The following is a 19,802-nucleotide window of genomic DNA, read 5'->3' as shown; positions in this document are numbered from 1 at the left end:
TAGCTCCACACTTGATGGATAGAGGTTCCAGCAAAAATACAGGAATCAGTCTGGGAGTTAGAACAATTTCAGTTTAATGAATGGGGTTCTAGGGTGCTTCTCCTTTTATCTCCCGGGCCACACTGGATTCTTACCAACTTCACTGTAAACATCTCTAGAATGCACATAATCAATCCCTATAATCAATCCCTTCTACAGAGTCTATTACATCCTAGCGGAACACTACTTCCTGCCTTAGTGAGGAGAGTCCCAGGTTCCTGCCATCAATACAACAGTTCATCATTTGCTAAGAAAAATCATGGGAAAGCCAACTAGATGAGTGTCTTAAAATTTTTAATTGAACTTCTTTTTTTCCTAATTGTTTTCTCTTTTATGGATTTTGTCTTAAAATTTGAGTGTTTTTATGTTACTTCCAATTTGGATCCTGAAAGTAATTATTTGGACTGACTAAGCTGTAGGTTTTCAAATGGGAATTTTTCTTTATTTTTATTACACTATATGCAAATATTTTAGATACACGTTTGTGCAAATAATTAAGAAAAGAAAAAATGCTTTGTAACTGAATTCATTTTTTTAAATCAACCTTTCCTACATTAGTTACAAAGTGTCATTTTTTTCTCTATCTACAACCTCTTAGTTGAACTGATGCATCTTATTAAATAACATTGTTTAAGGAATTTCTATTTGTTAACACAAAGATCAACACCTATAACTTGATTTTGGGCAGACTATGCAAATGATAATTATTATTTTCCCACATCTACAATTTATAAGCTTAGTGACTATTTTTATTCTATTTCAGATAACAATGTGTTCATAATTATAAAGTAGTTAGTACTGAGCCCTATGAATTTAAACATCAAAAAGTTTTTTTCTCTTTTGTTTTGCAATAACCCCAAAACCTTTAGATAAATGGTTGCTCTGATTATGAGAGAAATGTGACCTTCCTAAGAGGATCTATTGAGCAGTGATGTTTATACCATCAATCCATATACACACTCAAAATTAGAAAAAGGGAGGCTGGGGGGGAGGTGTCCAGGTCATAACCTCAGTGTGAAGAACACATTTCTCCTGTCCCTGCTTAGTGCCTGGGCTGTCTCTTACAGGATTTGTTAGTTACTCCCTTGTTTTAAGAAATACTGTTAAGTTATACCAACTCATGTTGACAGATGCATGAATATCACTGAAATATGAAGAATGGAAAAGAAAAAGAAAAAAGTCAAAAACGGTTTGGGAAAGAAAAGGTGGGGAGTTCACAAAAAGAAAACAAATGGATAAAACAGATGAGAGATAAAGAAAGGAGGTAGGAGAGATTCTGCTTAAGGTGAAACCCCAGAGCAGAAGGATGGGGTCTAACGATCACACACCTCACTAGCCACAGTGATGTGTGTTCATTTCAAACAAAGGGAAAGGAGTTCCACCAAATGTAGATGGTTTATAAATTTAAGTCTATCCAATATTCCTTATTCTGCTTGTATCTGCAAACCCCAGTGAAAATTAAAATTTAAGTTCTTGCTGTCAACCACACAGCTGTCATGGTCTATGAGATTATCCCTCAAGGCCAATAATTTTGACTGGGAAAAGGAAGAGGTTTTCTGTCCTCGGACTTTTAAGGAAAAAAGCAAGTAATCTTCTTTGCAATAACTCAGTATCTAAGGCTTCACTGTGGCTCTGTGGTTCCGTGGTTCGTGGCCTCCCCGGGACGCCACCAGAGGACGTGAACTACTATAATAATATATGTATGGGGGTACACTCCCATTAGGTCCCAATGTGCGGCTTCTATTTTTATTGTTGTTGTTCAGTAGGAAGTTTGCTATCCGATTCATTTATTGAATTGCTTGGCTAGCTTCTCTAAACTTTTGAACATTAGGCCCAATTTGGCATTTCTGGGCCATTTCTATGTTTAATAGTCATCTGGCAAATGCCCATATATTTAATATTGCTTGAAGCACTAAATGCCAAAACAAAACCTCACGTTTTATCAGCCAAAAAGGAGTGTGTGGGCCGCAGCTGGGCTGGTGACTCCCGCAGTCCTCCCCCTTGACCAGCACGTTAAGGGTTACAGAGAACTCAGACTTCACAGCTGGGAGACGGTAGTCATTTCCCCACACCACACAAGAGCAGATCAGCACTGCCTCCTTGTCAATGGCCTTCCCACCAGAGAACCGCAAAGGCAATCCTAATTTAAAGGTAAAGATGACATCAAGTTCTTGGCTTTAGTGCCTGCATCTTTGGAACCAGATGGGTCTTTCTTTGAATGTCTGTGGATAATACCATAAGACTGAAAATGTGCTGAGGTATGCTGTGTCTGTTTGCCCACCCATTTCCCCTCTACTCATTAAAGCGCATCACCTAAAAGAACCCTAAAGAGACTTCCATGCATAACTTCTTGATCTAACATCCACCCTTTGCTGCTCTCTAGAGAGAACTATTGCACAGAACTAATATTATCAGCCATGGACTGTTTTGTTGACCTATAACAAAATATCTAAAATAAACTTCTCCGAAGATGGACTGACTCCCCAGACACAGATTGGATTTCAGAAGAGTTGTCCTATCTGTGAAACAAAGGCTGTAGCACCAGGAGGTGTCAAATCACATCAGACAAAAAAAGATAGTGAGAGTGTGAACATGTTTTTAACTATGCGTGTGTTTAGTCAGAATACTAAATTGGTATATGCTCTTAAATGTCCATCCTTTTTGCATGGCAGGCAGCTTCCGTGCTCTGGAGAACATCCATACAGTAGCTTGGAGCACGGGTTTAGCTTTGTTGATGTCATGCATCTGCGGAATGTTCTTCCCTTTCTGTGTATCCGGCAGTATTAAGTTAATCATAGTTTCACTTAGTTCCTATAGAAACGGTTCTGAAATCATCACATCGTAATCTCATCAATTTAATTTTCTGTGAATAAATTCACAAATCTTAGATTTCTGATACGATTAGGAAACTTTTACCCACAGGAAACCTAAAGAGGCCCTGCTTTCTTCATGTGCTTCAATTCTCATGAGTTCAAGACATGTCACAAAGAACCCCAGCTGTGTTAAAACTTTAATAATTTTGTTTAAGTTTAACTCTTTCTAATAATGAGTTTATTAAACCAAAGGAAAGATGTCTAATGTTAGGATTATTGTAGATCGTTTTCAATCTAAGTTATGATCAGGATTTCAGTTGATACCTTTGGATATCATGTAGTCACAAAGAGTCTGTAGACATTTAAAACTAAAGCCTTACAGAGTGCAAATTGTAAAATAAAGGAAATAGAAGAATAAAGATTAAAATTTTGCTTTCTGAAACAAAATAAGTCTTGTGATCAGAATCTGCAAAGGTCTAACTATATACATCATATCTATTCCTAAGGTGACATGGGCACTCAATGGGACAGGAAAAATTAAGCAGGAATCCTTACAACTGCCCTGAACCCAGAAATAAGTAGGTCTATGTGCAACACCTGGTGTGGGCTCATCTGTTTCCAAGATAATGTTTTAGTTTCGGGTACCAACAGCGAGTAGAATTAATCATTTTTAAAATGTGAGAAGTGAAATGTCTATCTCAATACTGGGGCAACTTAGACAAAACCAGAAATTCCTATTTAAAAAGAAATTATGAACTCTGTCTCTTTTACAGTTTGCTAAGTGGAGATCTTCAGATGAAGTAAATAGGTGATTGGATTTCCCTATATTCTTTATGTAATAATAGCACAGCAGGCTCAATGGGGCAGGGATTCTAACCATGCAAATTTCCTCCTTAGCTACCTTTATGATTACCAAGTCATATAAAAATATTTTATTTTATAAAGAACATTGCGGAACATCCCTTGATAGGAACAAGTGCTAAATCTTGTAACTTATGAAAGTCATCACTACAACAGTAACAAAAATCATTTCCCTCAGACTATTAGGAATAAAAGCATTATAAACATGAAGGAAAGCCAATAAACCAATGTAAACAAACATGACCGCTTAACATAAAAGTTTGTTTTTGATGAGAAAAATCTATTTCTATATACACATTGCTATCAAAAATAATTTTAATTATCATTTTAAAATCATAAGTGATCAAGGTTATTATTACACAAAACACAAAGATGCACTTGAACTGCATGTATGAATCTCAACAGAGATACAAAGGGTCAGACTTTCCAGTCATCTTTTCAGATCACTGCCACACATACCTCTGTTCTCGATAGTTTCTGCTCACAGACGGAAGAAAGGAAAAAAAAAGAGCATTAGTTCTCGCCAGAGGCACACGAGCATAGCATTAAACACAAAACCCCAGCATTCACCAAACCTTCTTACATAGAGAAATTTAAACTTCAAAATTAAGATGAGAAATATACACAAAATTTTACTTTATCATATAAGGAGAGAGGATACCAAAAGGTTAGTGACAATATTGTCCAACAATTGCCATTTTAATTTATTATTTATTTATCTTAAAATTTACTTACTTTTAATTTATGTATACTTGTTTTGCCTGAATGTATGTGTCTATGCTACATGTATGCCTAATGCCCTTGGAGGACAGAAGATAATACATAATCTCCCATAACTGGAGGTGGTAACACACCATGTATGTGCTTAGAACCAAACCTGGGTCTTCGGCAAGAGCAGCAAAAAGCATAAGTTAGGTTGTAATCATATCAGTATCAGTTTTATTGTGCCTGCCAGATATTTAATAATTATCTAGAGTCAATACGGTTGTTTTTGGAATTAAATTTATCTATTTTACTTTATGTGTATGGGTGTTTTGCCTGCATGTGTTTATGCGCCATGTGCATGCAGTGCCTGCAGAAGCCAGTAGAGGGTGTCAGATTCCCTGGGACTGAAAATTGAAATGGGTCCTGTGAAAGAGCAACTAAGGCTCTTAACCACTAAGTCACCTCTCCAGCCTTGTCAATTCTACTTTAAATATAGGTTTTCATATAATAGATAACAGATAGGTAGATAGATAGACAGACAGACAGACAGACAGACAGACAGACAGACAGATAGATGCACAGAGAGATGATAAATATAGACAGATGCATATATAGAGATGATAGATAGATAGATAGATAGATAGATAGATAGATAGATAGATAGATAGATAGATGATAGATAGATGATAGAAGCATGGTAGGTATATATAGATGATTAAATGTTGATTTAAATGGCAAAATTAATCAAATTGTTTACATAAATTAGCTACATTTTTTCATGGAATCAAGTCAGCCAGGGATACTATCTTAAACAAGATCCTATCTTAAACAAGAAAGCAAATCCATGTATCCTGAATACTTTGAAAAACTCTAAAACTTGGGTCTTAGGTTCAAATCATGCCTAAGAAGGATACTACAGTATGAACAAGATCTGTCTTTTTTTTCTTAATCAATCTGCAAAGTACATTTAGAAATATACATTTAAAAATGCTAAAAAGACAAAATGTAAACTCACTGAAGAAAACAGGTAATTTCTACAAAGGTAATTTCACTAGCAATAAGTATGTTTTCATTACATGTTTTTTGATCCGTACCTTTTCCCAGGATTATAAAAATTAAATATCCATCTATAATTGTATAAGTGGTAGAAATCTATAATTCTAGAACCATTTTCATGGAACCAAATAAAATTATTGAGGTATAATGAAACAGCGATAATTGTGATAAGCATATGTAAGTGCGTCCTACATCAAAGAAGTTGAGAACAGAGCTCATTTTCCTGTCTCATGAAGAAAGGCCTCCCCTCCAGACATAATAACTTCATGAGTGCGCGAATTACACCTTGAAACAAAGGGAACACTGGCTAACAGGGCGGAGCCTGTGCGATGGGGCCAGCGCCTTCTCTAGGCTATCCCATGCACATGAGCCACACTATCTAACCAGCCTATGGTTTTGGGATACAGCCATCTAGAAGTGGCTTCCTGAATTTTAGTTATGGCGGCATACAAACAGTGAAATAATTGCTCTCCATTTTCAGTAAAACACTTGCAGGGTTTTAGTTTTACAAACTTAAAGGTGTCTCCTTGATTTGGTTTCAGACGACAATCATATGGCTCACTGTGAGCAGGTCACTGCTCCAAATGTTCTCCAAATATAATAATTCACAGAACAAAGATCAGTTTAAAAAGGACACAGAGTAAATTCTAAATTTAAAACCTTTTAAAAGTTGTATTTGTTTGTGTGTATGTGTGTGTACGTGTGTGTGTGTGTACGTGTGTGTGTGTGTACGTGCGTGTGTGTATTGTATATGCACATGAGTACAGGAGTCTGTAGAGGCCAGAAGAGGTTGTCAAATCCCCTGATGCTGGAGATAGAAGTAGTTTTGAGTCATCCAGTGTGGGTGTTGGAAACTGCACTCTGTAAGAGCAGTATGTATTCGTAACTGCTGAGCCATCTTTCTGTCCCCAGATCTAAACTATTTTAATTCCCAATTTCGGATCCACATTTGATGCATGCTATGAAATGAGGTGAACATCTAGAATGCAGGCTTTCCAAAGGAAGAGCCCAGGATGGGGCGCTGACTGGGACTTCACCAGAGGCCTTAGGTTGAAATATTAAAGAGAGCTATTATTATAGTTTGGATCTGGATGTCCCCAAAAGCTGTGTGCTGATGTGTGGTCCCCGCGGAGCAGTGCTTGAAATCGGGGTCTTTAGACTGTACTCATGGATTCACAGCCCAATAGTTCGGGGGCCAGAGGGCTTGATATGGTGGTGAGCTCTTTGTCTGGCAAGCCCCTTTCCTCCACCACGTGATCCCTGCCATGCTCTTCTGCCTCGGCACAGGCCCAAAGCAACAGAGTCACATGATGACGGGAACCTCTCAAATGTAAGCCATAGAGAACCTTTCTCAGGTATTTGCCCTGACAATAAAAACCTAACTCAAGAATGAAAGGTTTACACTACATTTAAGCCATGACATTAGTTACTAGAATACTAAAGAAAAATTTACATTATAAGTCTTCATAAGAGAAATTTAAAGTACTAGACATATAAATGTTTGGAATCAATCACTTAGCAAATGTCTGAGGCTACTAAATATTCAAAAGCAGATTACTCTCAACTTTTAAAAATTAAGACAAAAAATTATTTAACAAATTTCGAATTAGAATAGAATTGAGTTAAATTGAAGAGGGAATTAGGTGTCTGAATTTTGCAGATGAAACTGAGTCTCACAGAGTCTGCTCCTCACAGGAATTGATGGCTGACAGGACAAAGGGCTCTGCTCTGGATGTGATGCATGATGCAGTATGCATTCACTCACAGTTAAGACTGAGTCACTTCAGTGACCTTAAAACAACATTCAATGTTGTCCAAATAGGAAAAGAGTTGTTTCAAAACCTAAAATGTGAGGAATTATCATTACTTCTAACCATACTAAGGGTGAGTAATCTCTGATTGCTGGGCCATACTGATGCTCAATACAAATACAGAGGTAATGATATACAACCTTCCAGTTAACATTTAATCATGGGCGTGCATGTGTGTGTGTGTGTGTGTGTGTGTGTGTGTGCGCGCGCGCGCGCGTGCACGCACGCGTACAAATGTGAGTGCAGGTACCTACGGAGGCTAGAAGATAGTGTCAGATCCCCTGGCATTTGGAATTATGAACCACCCGAGATGGGTACTGGAAATCAAAACTGAGTCCTCTGCAAGAGCCAGTGGTATTTCCAACCCCCAAACCACGTCTCTAGCCCCTAATCAAAATACTTTAAAGTAAATTTTTATAGTAATAATACTGAAAACTTTGACTTACTTATAACCCCAGGCAGTTATTCCTAATATGAGGGCCAGCACTAAAATGGTGCCAGCAATTATTCCTATTATGATATTAGTGCCAGCAACACCTAGAAGGGAGAACAAGGAAGAAAATCAGTGACACGAGTAACTCTCGCGCGAGCAGTATCATCTGAGTAACTCTCGCACGAGCAGAATCATCTGAGTAACTATTGCATGTGCAGTATCATCTGAGTAACTATCGCACGAGCAGTATCATCTGAGTAACTATTGCACGAGCAGTATTATCTGAGTAACTATTGCACGAGCAGAATCATCTGAGTAACTCTCGCACAAGCAGTATCATCTGAGTAACTCTCGCACGAGCAGTATCATCTGAGTAACTCTCGCACGAGCAGTATCATCTGAGTAACTATCGCATGAGCAGTATCATCTGAGTAACTATTGCATGAGCAGTATCATCTGAGTAACTATTGCACGAGCAGTTATCATCTGAGTAACTCTCGCACGAGCAGAATCATCTGAGTAACTATTGCACGAGCAGTATCATCTGAGTAACTATCGCACAGTATCATCTGATTCATGAAAGGCACTGGCCTTTTTACCTAAGACTCAGCATGCATGCCCACCCTTCCTGGTCCTCCAGAGATTTAAACAGGGAGCAATGAACTCGTGGTGACTACTTCTAAGTCATGTCTCCTGGAAACCCCTGAGATCCAGGCACTACTACTGCACTGACCTGGGGAGCAAGAGCCATGTGACCATTCACCATCACTACCTGAGGGCATCTGGGGCCTTGTTAAAGGCGTGTTACTAAGATTTCAAACTGCACAGATGACTCAGATGAGTGCCTTTGTTTGTTCTTAGCCTTGGGAGATGAGCGGACATTGGGAATTGAGCATTATTCCATGCAAAGGGAGCCACAAGAATGAAATGGCATTACTGTTTAAGGGGAAATTTTATCTCCGAAGTGTGGACTCTTTAACTCCCTACACTTAATTTCCTCTTTTATTCTTTAGCCAATGAAGTTTTTAGGACCCCCAATCCCTGCCTCCTGTCATGTCTGACCCATATCCTCAATCCTTGTCGTCTTGGACAGTTACATTGCTTCCAGGCTTCTCATAGTTTAGACTATGAGACACTAGAACAAAGAATAGTTTTTAAAAGCTTAAAAGTCAACTCATTTTTTTTATTCAGTTCAAAAATGTGTAATTATCCATTAAAATTAAATACTTTATTTTTATTATTTTATTTTATGTGTACGAGTGTCTTGCCTGTATGTACACAGCATGTGCATGCCTGGGGCCCGATGAGGTGAGAAGACAGGGGTCAGTTCTCCCGGAACTGGACTTAATGGGTAGTTGTAACCCATCATGTGGGTACTGAGAGCTGAACCTGGGACCTCTGCAAGAGTCACCAGGGTTCTTAACCACTCCGACACCAGTCTACTTTCTTAACTTCAAAGAAATGTTAGAAAATGAAACCACAAGAAAAAAGGCATGAAAGTTGGGTGAGAACTCGATAGGAGCAAGGAGGGGGTTTCTGGGAGTGAGAGGGGGCTGGGGGAGTGTGGGAGGGACGAGTGTGGCAGTGTCCTGTACACGTGCATGGAATTATCAAGGAATAAATTGATTAAAAGATGCTAGGGTGTGTTCATAGCCTTAGGTTATTACAATACTTGAAAAGTCACTGCAGTAATACAGAATAAGGTGAAGTCAGTAGGCGAAATTATACTCAGAGTGACAAATCTTTATACTTTAATAAAAATGATTGGTCTCACAAAGTAGACTTCCCCCCTCATTATGTAAGTACCATTTATTTCTGAGTTATGCTAAAAACCTCAAATGCAAATGTCCATAGAGAAAATTCCTCTTCAGTTATATGGAAAGATGTTATGATACCTACCGTTGCCAGACAGGGTGATGCCAGTCTTTGCATCATCATTGTGAGGAAAGTGGGTGCTGCAGTCGGCACCTGTCCAGTGCCTGTTGCACACGCACTTGAGCTCATTGCTGCAAACCTAAAACCCAAAAGTGAGCCGGCAGAAATGTCAGTTCTCTGTCACAAGGAAGCAAGTAATCCGTACTCATAACAACTACACCCGGGCTTTGATGGTATCCAGAAAGAATAGCTCCATCCTGATTTTAGCTTCTTGCCATACATATGGTTGAGTTACTACAATTTATTTATTTATTTGTTTGTTTGTTTGTTTGTTTGTTTATTTATTTATTTTGGTTTTTCGAGACAGGGTTTCTCTGTAGCTTTTGGTTCCTGTCCTGGAACTAGCTCTTGTAGACCAGGCTGGCCTCGAACTCCCAGAGATCCACCTGCCTCTGCCTCCCGAGTGCTGGGATTAAAGGCGTGCACCACCACTGCCCGACTGTTACTACAATTTAAAAACATGTAGGGGACTGGCAAGGCAACTCAATGGTTATAACACTTGCTATGTAAGCCTCATAACTTTAGTCAATCCCAGGATTGCATGAATAGGAAAGAACTGACTCCTTCAAGACGTTATCTGATACCACATATCTCATGGCATACATCTGCACATACCCAAGCACATACCATACACACAAATAATAAATAAAATACTTTTGATTATACAGGATAGTACCTTTTATAACACATGATTATTATAAATCATTTTTATGCTATATATAATACTACTTACATTATCTTATTCTTATTAATCCCTTAAACTAAGCATTACTAGATAAACCATATTTTCTTTTAGCGTTATTTAAAATTCACTAGGAGGAAGACAAAAATGTGATTCATGACACAAGACTCTTCCCCGAGATTCTTTGGTCCCACAAGAACTACTTCCCCGAGTCCTCCTAGTCCTTTCCTTACAGGAAGGAGAGAAAACACCCCTCTTAGGTTACAGGAGCGGAGCTATGCAATTATGTGCATTCTCCTTCTTATGTACCATATGACACAACTGGTTACTTCCCAAAGTAAATTCTAGAGTAAAGAGACCCTTTGACTGTCAGCCCAAGCATAGCTCCCAAAGATATTTGATACCCATCGTATGGAATGATCAGGACTGAGAGCTTCAAATTGCCAAACAGGGTCCTTTGCCTCATCTGGATAATACACACAATTGAATCAAAGAGTCTGTAATGCCAGCAAAAAGAAAATCACAGCACATGCTAACAACAACAACAAAAAAAAAATCAAGACAACCGATAGTAAAGAGGAATTCCTGATGAAATGAGAAAAGTGGATATATTTATGGAGGGTTCATTTGGGGGGACTGGTGTTTGGCTTATAATGTAAATATGCTAGCCAATACACAATTCTGGAAGAACAGAATCAAAATGTCAAAAGTACCACTCTGTCTGTTCGGCCATGAGCAGCACGTTCGCTGAAGACTGCTATTTCCGAGTTTGAGCCTTGGCTGTCATCTCTGGTGAGGCTACAGCGGTTATTTATGGTCAGTGCTGACTCGGCTGTACCCGGATGACCTAAGTAGTTAAATATTTGGCTCGCTCTTCTTTTCTCACGCCTCACATTACAGCTGGGTAGCTTGTTCTTCCTGTGGGGCTGTTAGCAGTGGGAGCAGGGGCTGCCTCTGACTCTTTTGCCAGCTTTTTGGGGCCCTTTTCTTCATACTGGCTCACCTTGACTAACCTTAATATAAAAGGGAGGTGCTTAGTCTTACTGCAACTTGATATACCATGTTTTGTTGATACCTGTGGGAAGTCTGCCCTTTTCTGAATAGAAACGAAGGAGGAGTAGATGGGAGGCCAGAGTGGGTTGGGGGAGGAACTGGAAGGCAAGGAATGAGACACTGCAGTCAAGATGTTAAAAAAAAGCTAACAATAAAAAAAATTTTAAATTCCATTATAGTTTGCTAAAATCTATCTCGCAGAAAACCTGTCATTACTCTGTATGGTGTCCTCTTAGCATAAAAAAGGAAGACTGAAGAAACTGATTAGGAAAATTGCGAGTTTTCTTATTGTTGGACTTTCTCGATTATACAACAAAAATATTCAAGTAGCTTTGATGAAGTTAGCGTTCACGTGCCAACCAGAAACGTGGATAACCACGCTGTCCATCCTGAAGGAGATTACAGGATTCCACCTGCTTCTGTAAGGAGGAAATGGGTGGTTGCCAAGGCGAGGCTTGACACTCACCCCGTTTCCCGAGCAAACGGTGCCTGCTTTACTGCTCAAGCAAGTGCTGAAGTTGAAAGAGGCCACAGAAAGACACCGATGCTCCAGACACATCATCTGAGGGCCGCAGGGCGTCCCGTCCTCCACGTAGCCAAGGTCAACATCTTCTTCAAGTTTAACATGCCCGCCACTGACAATAAATTGGAAGCAAGGAAGAAAACAGGGTTCTATTAATTCACATTCATCTTGAGTATAAAACTAAAAGCAGGAAATATTCCTTCTCTGGCCTTCTATTTATGATTTCATAAAAACCTGTAGTCAAAGACTGTTTAATTATTTGTTCTTTTGTTTCACTGAGATAGAATTTCATGTCGCCCAGGCAGGCATCAAACTCTTAATGTAAACAAAACTGGCCTGAACTTCAGCTCCTCCAACCTCCGCTTCCATGTGCCAAGGTTACAGGCATACACCATCACACCCAGAAATATCTTAAAGGTGTAGGAAGTAATAGAAACTTTTGGTCTAACTCTTTTCAGGGATAAATGTATTATCTCTGAATTTAAACAAAATTTAATTTTAAAGAAATTAATTTAAAATTAATTAAATTAGTTAAAGAAAAATTAATTTAAAATGTAATTTAAAATTGAACATAATTTGTACAAAATTATTACAGTAAGGGTCATAACTGAGCTAGCTTTATTATTTTTCCTTGCATGCCATATGCAAGTCTAATTGCTTTACTACATAGGCGTCAAGATTTCAAATGTGTTTCAAATCAGGATTGGAATTGGATTTGATTTACAATGCTCCCTAGAACTGTATATGTGCAAATTCTATTAGGGATTGCTGAAACCACTGTAGCCACGGCTCATTATAGCACGCTCACATGTTTTCTCTGAGAATAATTAAATAGCAACAAGAGCTGAAAGTATCTAAGCATAACTAATATTTTCATATGATACCTTGCCAACACTAGCACAAAAATTTCCATATTAATTTTTATCAAAACTATTGTGCATGTGTAACCAAATGCATGAACTGTTGCTTTTGTGTCCATGTTTTCATTCATGTGTGTGTGCACATGTGTGCCTGTGTATGCCTGTGTGTATGGATGTGTACATGTGTGGAGGTCAGAAGTCAATGCTGAGTGTCTTTCTCAACTGCTCTGAGCAAGGGTGTCCTCACTCAAGGTGGAGCTCACAGATTCCCCAGCAAGTCTCAAGGATCCTTCTGTCTGTACCTTGCACTGGGAAATGTGCTCAAATGTTTTACATGGATGCTGCTGGTCCTAGGGATTGAACTCAGGTCCTCGTGTTTAAATAATAAGACTTTACCAACTGAGTCATTTCCCTAGCATTAGGTAAACTGGGTTCTTAAACGAAATAGTTATCCCTGCCCACAGCCTTCCTGAGCGAGCCACATTCTACACTACTGGTCCTCTGCTATTTTTATGCCTCAAAACTTTATGCTATACTAATTTATTTTTAACTGTAGGTATTATCGATTCATTTCTCCATATACAAGCAAATTTCTCTCCTTATTTCCCTTGATAGTTCTATATGCAATTTCGCCTTTCTTATCCTTTCATAATAAACTTGATTTAATCAACAATAAATATGTACATTATTATTATTATACAAATGCTAATAATTAAACTTTCACTTTCTGAATTACTTTTTATTTTACCTTAGATTATTCTTTCATTTGTCTACTTTCCTATGCATTTACCATCTTTAATAGAAAATCAACCCATATTCTCTGGCTGCTAATCCCGACTGAAAACACACCTGCGTATCAGATCATTTTCCTGGGGAGATCTCTCCTTCAGTTCCCTCCAGCTCCTTCCTGTCTATTCTGGTTTTGCCCTGTACCTGCCACAGAGCTGTAAATCCTGGGTCCCTCTAACTGTCAGCCTCTGTCTCTCAGTGAAGAACCTGCTTCCTCTGTACCTTGCCTTTCTCTTCCTTTGTTTAATCTTCACTTTTATGGGGGTATAACCATTCCATAAACTTTTTGAAAAGAGGTGTAGGAGAATAAATTTTGGGGAAATTTGCATGCTAAAATGTCATTTTCTAGTATGAAGTGTATCTGATTTTTTTTTTTTTTTTAGACAGGATCCTGCTATGTAGTCCAGGCTCACCTCAAACTCTTCCTTCTCCCGCCTCAGCCTTTGAGTTCTGGGCTTAGAGCTATGTTCTAGGAACCCTGGCTTGAGTTTAATACAAAATTTTAATTTATAAATAATTTCCCAACGTCTTCTGATTTCCTGGACTCCTGGTGACAAACCTTACGCCACTCTAATTCCCGAGCCTCTTCTTTGGAAACTTGATGACTCTTCTTTGGGCCCACAGTTTCCATAATGAAGTTTACATCTCTCTCTGATGTCACTGGCTGACAATTTCCTTCTTGCTACCTCTGTTCCTCTTTATTTCTATTCTAATCAGGGAGCTTGTCCTCATTGCTCTCTTTCTTTTTTAAGTAAAAACCAAGTTTTTTTTATATTTGTAAATATATTGGTTAATGCTCTTCAGGAAAACAGAAGCAATAAAAGATACATAGATGATTGATAGATAGATACATACATACATACATACATACACAGAGATGATAGATAGATACATAGATAGATGATAGATAGATACATAGATAGATAGATGATAAATGGATGAATACGTAGATAGAAGATAAATGGATCGATAGGTAGACAGATAGAAGATAAATGGATGGATAGATAGGTAGATAGAAGATAAATTTATGGATAGACAGACAGACAGACAGATAGATAGACAAAAAAGATACAAAGGTAGACCGTTTATTTTGTGTGATGTTGCCCTATTTCCAGTGAGTCAATTTCAACCACTAAGCTTCACTTCTGCTGTTGTATTTTAATCCAAGAGAATCTTTTTCTTTTATAGTCTGTTTGATTAAAGTAGAACATTATATTTTCATTTCATGATAAAAAGTCTCTTGGGGTTTTCTGTTCACTCTAATTTTTCATGTTGGAAACTTTCTTTGCATTCCTGTCAGTACTGACCAGACAGACAAGTGGAACTTTCTGGACATTCTCAGAGAGCATTCCTCGAGGCTGAACCACTTCCACATGACCCTGATATCAACCCTTCGACTTTGGAGCATTCTCTTTTATTCCCTGTGGAGACAAAGTCTGAGTCTCCAATGGGGGGGGGGGTGGGCTATCCTGAATCCCCAGGAGGAGAGTGGGCTAGCCCCTTTGTGGCTGAATCATGAGAGGAATTGTGCATTAGACTCCCTTTTTTTCTTTTTCTTTCTTCCCCAAACTTCCATATAGCCTCTTTATCCAAAACCTTCCTTGAAACTCATCCAATTCCTCCTTAAACAGCAGATTATGCTGCCAGTTTCTCAGTTTTCTGAGATGTTACTAGACATCTCGGGTTGGGTTTCAGCTTTCCCTCTTCCTGACCTATGAACTCAGCTCTCTCAAAGGCTCCCCTAAGTGTGAGCCATTTATGTGTACACATTCTAGATTTGGGTTGCTACTGCCTCTACTCCACTTTTATCTTTTCCTGCAGATATATAACTACAAAAGGAAATTTAATTTTGTGGGGCTTCAGAAAAAAGCAAAATGAGCAGCCATGTGCTGAGTGACTCTGTCCATAAGTCGCAAATCGTCTGAATAAGAGGGAAACGCAAGCCAAATCCTGGAGGACTTTGCTGAGCGACTAGACATAATTCCAGCAGCCACATAACAGCCGCCATGCATCATTCTTACTAGCTTTCATTTCTCGTCTGTTAGGATTGACTCAATCACCTTTATGAACTAGATTCAAGTTCTGACCATGAACTTGCACACACACTGGAAACAACAGCAGGACCAAGCGGTGTCCTTGGAATTTAAAGGGACTAATCTGATCATAGGATGTTTAGGTAATTACCTGCAGTTTAATGTTCTTCCTTGCTGCACAACTAAGGTAGATGTGATTTCACCATCGAGTTCTCCAAGCCTTGGGATATTGCCAATATTGGTGCATAAAAGGTAACCACAAAGTACATCCCTGTGTTAAAAGAGCAAAATTATTAACTTGATCTCTTCCGCAAAGACAAAAGGAAACTTGTACTTTCGGAGTTATGCCTTCCCTATTGCTAGTATTTATTATCCATCAGCTACAGTGTTTTGTGTACGCTAAGCAAAATATAACAAGACATTGCCAGTTTGTCTCTCAAAACTGACTTCCCTAAACTCTGAACAGTGATCTGAAGTCCTAATAACCTCCTAGCCTGTCTCTTAGTGCTTATTAGCTCAAATATTTGTTCAAAGAAAAGTATCCATCAGAACCACCTTTTATCAGAATGACTTGCATACAGTGTACTGCTGAGAATGAGTAACATGCTAAGGGCTGGGTAAATGAACGAACTGTGCACGAGCCATAGAGCTGCTTCTCCACCGTCTCCCAAAGCCCAGAGGAGATAACCTACCGTTCAACAGACTCTCAGCCACAGCCTCAGCAGCCTTCTAAAGACATCACACGTGTGCTTAGAAGTTAACAGGTAAGTTTCTAGAATTAAAATACTGCTTTATGTATTCTTTTACCAAACACGTTTTAGTTATTATTTAGTGATGACATATATTTAAATGAAAATCTTATAAACACAAAGCCGGATGGTGGTGGCACACCCCTTTAGTCCTAGCAATCAGGAGGCAGAAACAGGTGGATCTGTGAGCTTGAGGCCAGCCTTGTCTATAAATCGAGTTCCAGGACAGCCAGAGCTACACACAGAGAAACCCTGTTTCAAAAAACAAAACAAACAAAAAAAACAACAGAAAAATTAACATAGCAGCAAAATCCCAAATGGAAATATCAGACTTGGGAGCTAGAGAGATGTTCCAGCAGTTAAGGAAACACCAGACTTTATATAATAGATAACAGAGAAAAATAGGCCCTATATTTATCAACAATGTATAAAAGGTATTAACTTATTCCTTATAATAACATATATAATGTATATTATATATACATATAATGTATAAATAGAGAAAGAATATAAGATACTAACTCTTTCTCTAGTCCTGGCTACAGGATCTTGGGCACAGACACTAAGTTTTCCCTGGTTTCTTCATCTCTAAAATGAGAGGGCTGTCATGATGTTTAAGTGGCAGGCTCATCAAAGTGAGATGAAGTACCTAGCACACAGTGCATGTTTGCTATATGAGAAGGGTGACCCTGTTAATTAGCTATGAGGAGTTAACAAAATTTGAGCAACAAACTGACATATTTAAGAGGATTTAGAAGATTATTCCAGTAATAGTACGCTTGAGATGTCGGTAGAGAACACTCAAGGGGTTTTTGTAGTAGTTACATTATAGGGCTTAGTTGTGCCAATGACAATAACAATAAAAATAAAAGGATAAATTCACAATAAATGGTAAGGAGCAAAGGGGAAACCAACCATGATTCATGTTTGGACAACATGCAGAGAGATGGAGTCAACTTGCAGAAAGACAGAGTTAGTCAGTATGCAGAAAGATGGAGGAGTTGGCATGCAGAGAGGAAGGGTCAGGGCAGAAAGATGGGGTCAGAGTGCAGAGAGATGGGGTCAGTGTGCAGAGAGGTGTGGTCAGTGCAGAGAGATGGGTCAGTGCAGAGAGATGGGGTCAGTGCAGAGAGATGGGGTCAGTGCAGAGAGGTGGGGTCAGAGTGTAGAGAGATGGGGTCAGAGTGCAGAGAGATGGGTCAGTGCAGAGAGATGGGGTCAGAGTACAGAGAGATGGGTCAGTGTGTAGAGAGATGGGGTCAGTGCAGAGAGATGGGTCAATTATTCTTATCTACATGGGAGAGTGAAACACTGAGACATTCAGCAAAGACAAGAGGTAGTTAAGAAAGGTCAGAGCTAGCTAATTTACTCAACAGTGTTGGTGATGGCGGCTTTATTCTTCCTCAGTCTTAAGATGCTGGGAGGCCCTGTCTATGTGAGAAAGTGTAGCAACTACAAGAATAACCTAGAACCTGAGAAAGAGGCCCAGGTATAATTCAAGCATCAGTGTCATCAGTGATGCTGGGGCTCTGGGGAAAGATGAGGAGAACAGACAAGGTAGTGCATTTTATTAAGCACCCAAAGCTGGAAGATCCCACTCGGAACTTATGTTTGTAAGCGGAATAAAGGCTGAAGTCTGGGTTAGTGTCAGCATTCACCGTTTGTTGCACTGTATCCAGGTGTCCTTGTCTTTTCCACAGTTACCCTTCTCCGTCCCCTCAATGTTCAGCTTCTCATAGCAGTACTTGTCTGATGCTGTTACCTCTGAAACAGAAAAGAATGTCCCATCAGAGATGGAGGGAACTCAGTAGCCGTTCACAGGTTTGCAGCAAAGAAAGCTGCAGATTAAGGAGTTGTTCACTAAAGTGCTATCCAGGACAAACACATAAATTGCACCATCACTTACAAAAGTGTACCATACCGCAGACATGGCTTGGGCACATCTTCCATGAAACCTTATGTGATATCGGAAAACCAGTATACGTGGCTGTCTGAGGAAAATTAGACTATAGACTGTGGAAACACGCCCCAGGACCTGACACTAATTAGGAGATGGTGCTATCCTTGAACACACATTTTAATCTCAGTACTGAATGCGTGAGTCTCAATCAGAAACTTTATTACTAAGAAGGGCAATATTATTCAAACAATCAGATTCAAGAAACAGCACCTTGCTTACCAATTCTTAACTGCTATAAATAAAAAAAAACCTGTATTCTGCTTTTGGATGAGATTGGGTTCATGCTATCTATAAATGCAAAGATCGCTTTAAGGTGTTGCATCATCCTTGCCGGCTTTGATCTCTTCTGAAGCCAGTGCTGACCATCAGAGCCACCTGCTAGAAAGAAATGGTTTTCCAGCCAGAGAGGGTGGGATAACAATCTCATCTCAGCAAGCCAGAGATGGAGGCAGGAGGGTTATGAGTTCAAGATCATCCTCCTAAATTACACAGGAGACTCAAGACCAGCCTAGACCAAATGGAGATCCTATTTGAAAAAGGCAGGGAGAAAACAACAACAATAAAAACCAAACAAACAAAAAAATAATAGAGACTTTTGTAAATGAATCAAATGAAAGTTGGTGATATAAGTTACGTTTTGCTAATCCAAATTCTGAAATGTTTCATCTTCCAAAACGTTTCAAGAGCTCACACGACCCCACAACCACATGTAGAAAACTCCATGATCTAGGCTGAAGAGACGGCCCGGCGAGTATGTGCAAGTAGGAGGACTTGGGCTCAAATCATGTACAAAGTCAGACGTGAGCATGCATGTGCCTGCGACCCCTGAGCTATGGGAGTCGAGGCAGGAGCACGGACAGGGCTTGATGACTGCCAGCTTATCTCCTGGTCCAAGGAGAGCCTGTCTCCATAGAATAAGGTGAAGAGTGATGGAACAGGCCATCTGATGTCCTCCTCGGCCTTCTGTGGATGCACAGGCATGCACACCTGCACAAATACATGTGCATACCACACACACACACACACACACACACACACACACACACACAAGTATTTTTCAAAAGTAAAGTCCATGTCCTAATCCAATATAAGAAGTCTCATTAAAAATGCTGATGCATTAAATATACTAAAAATATTATATACAATTATCTTCAGGATATGTATGTATACATAAATCACAAATGAACTTCATGGTTAGACTTGGGCCCCAGGAAACGTATCCCCTGACATGAAATTGCACAATCCTTCCTACACACCTCTGTCACTAGGCATTTGAGCAGGGACACTAGAGGTGCGCATAGTGAACAGCAGCTAATGACATCACTGTTCCTCAGCTGTTCTGCTCAAGTAGAGGAAGGAAAACTGAGAGTACAAACCAGCATAACTAATTTTTTTTTTCTCATCCCAATGCTTCTCAAGAGACTCAGAGAACACACGTTCCTTACTTACCTAAAGGATTCCAGTCACTACCTCTGATATATTAGGATCATGATTCGTTTT

General features: G+C 39.3%; 1 protein-coding gene across 16 annotated transcripts in view; it reads right to left on the bottom strand.

Moving 5' to 3' along the window:
* Adam22 (ADAM metallopeptidase domain 22) overlaps nt 1-19,802 on the bottom strand; it is a 209,830-nt gene that overhangs the window by 24,578 nt on the left and 165,450 nt on the right. For all 16 annotated transcript variants that reach the window (XM_075956471.1, XM_075956475.1, XM_075956478.1 and 13 more), the window contains exons 21-26: nt 18,001-18,106; nt 15,745-15,864; nt 11,855-12,023; nt 9,618-9,732; nt 7,732-7,822; nt 4,173-4,190 (exon numbers count right to left, since the gene is read on the bottom strand). In XM_075956471.1, the coding sequence (XP_075812586.1) occupies nt 4,173-4,190; nt 7,732-7,822; nt 9,618-9,732; nt 11,855-12,023; nt 15,745-15,864; nt 18,001-18,106 (619 nt within the window). The remainder of the gene's footprint in view (nt 1-4,172; nt 4,191-7,731; nt 7,823-9,617; nt 9,733-11,854; nt 12,024-15,744; nt 15,865-18,000; nt 18,107-19,802) is intronic.

The sequence above is a fragment of the Microtus pennsylvanicus genome, chromosome 22 (assembly GCF_037038515.1).
Source record: "Microtus pennsylvanicus isolate mMicPen1 chromosome 22, mMicPen1.hap1, whole genome shotgun sequence".
Lineage (NCBI taxonomy): Eukaryota > Metazoa > Chordata > Mammalia > Rodentia > Cricetidae > Microtus > Microtus pennsylvanicus.
This window is presented reverse-complemented; position numbering and strand designations above follow the sequence as displayed.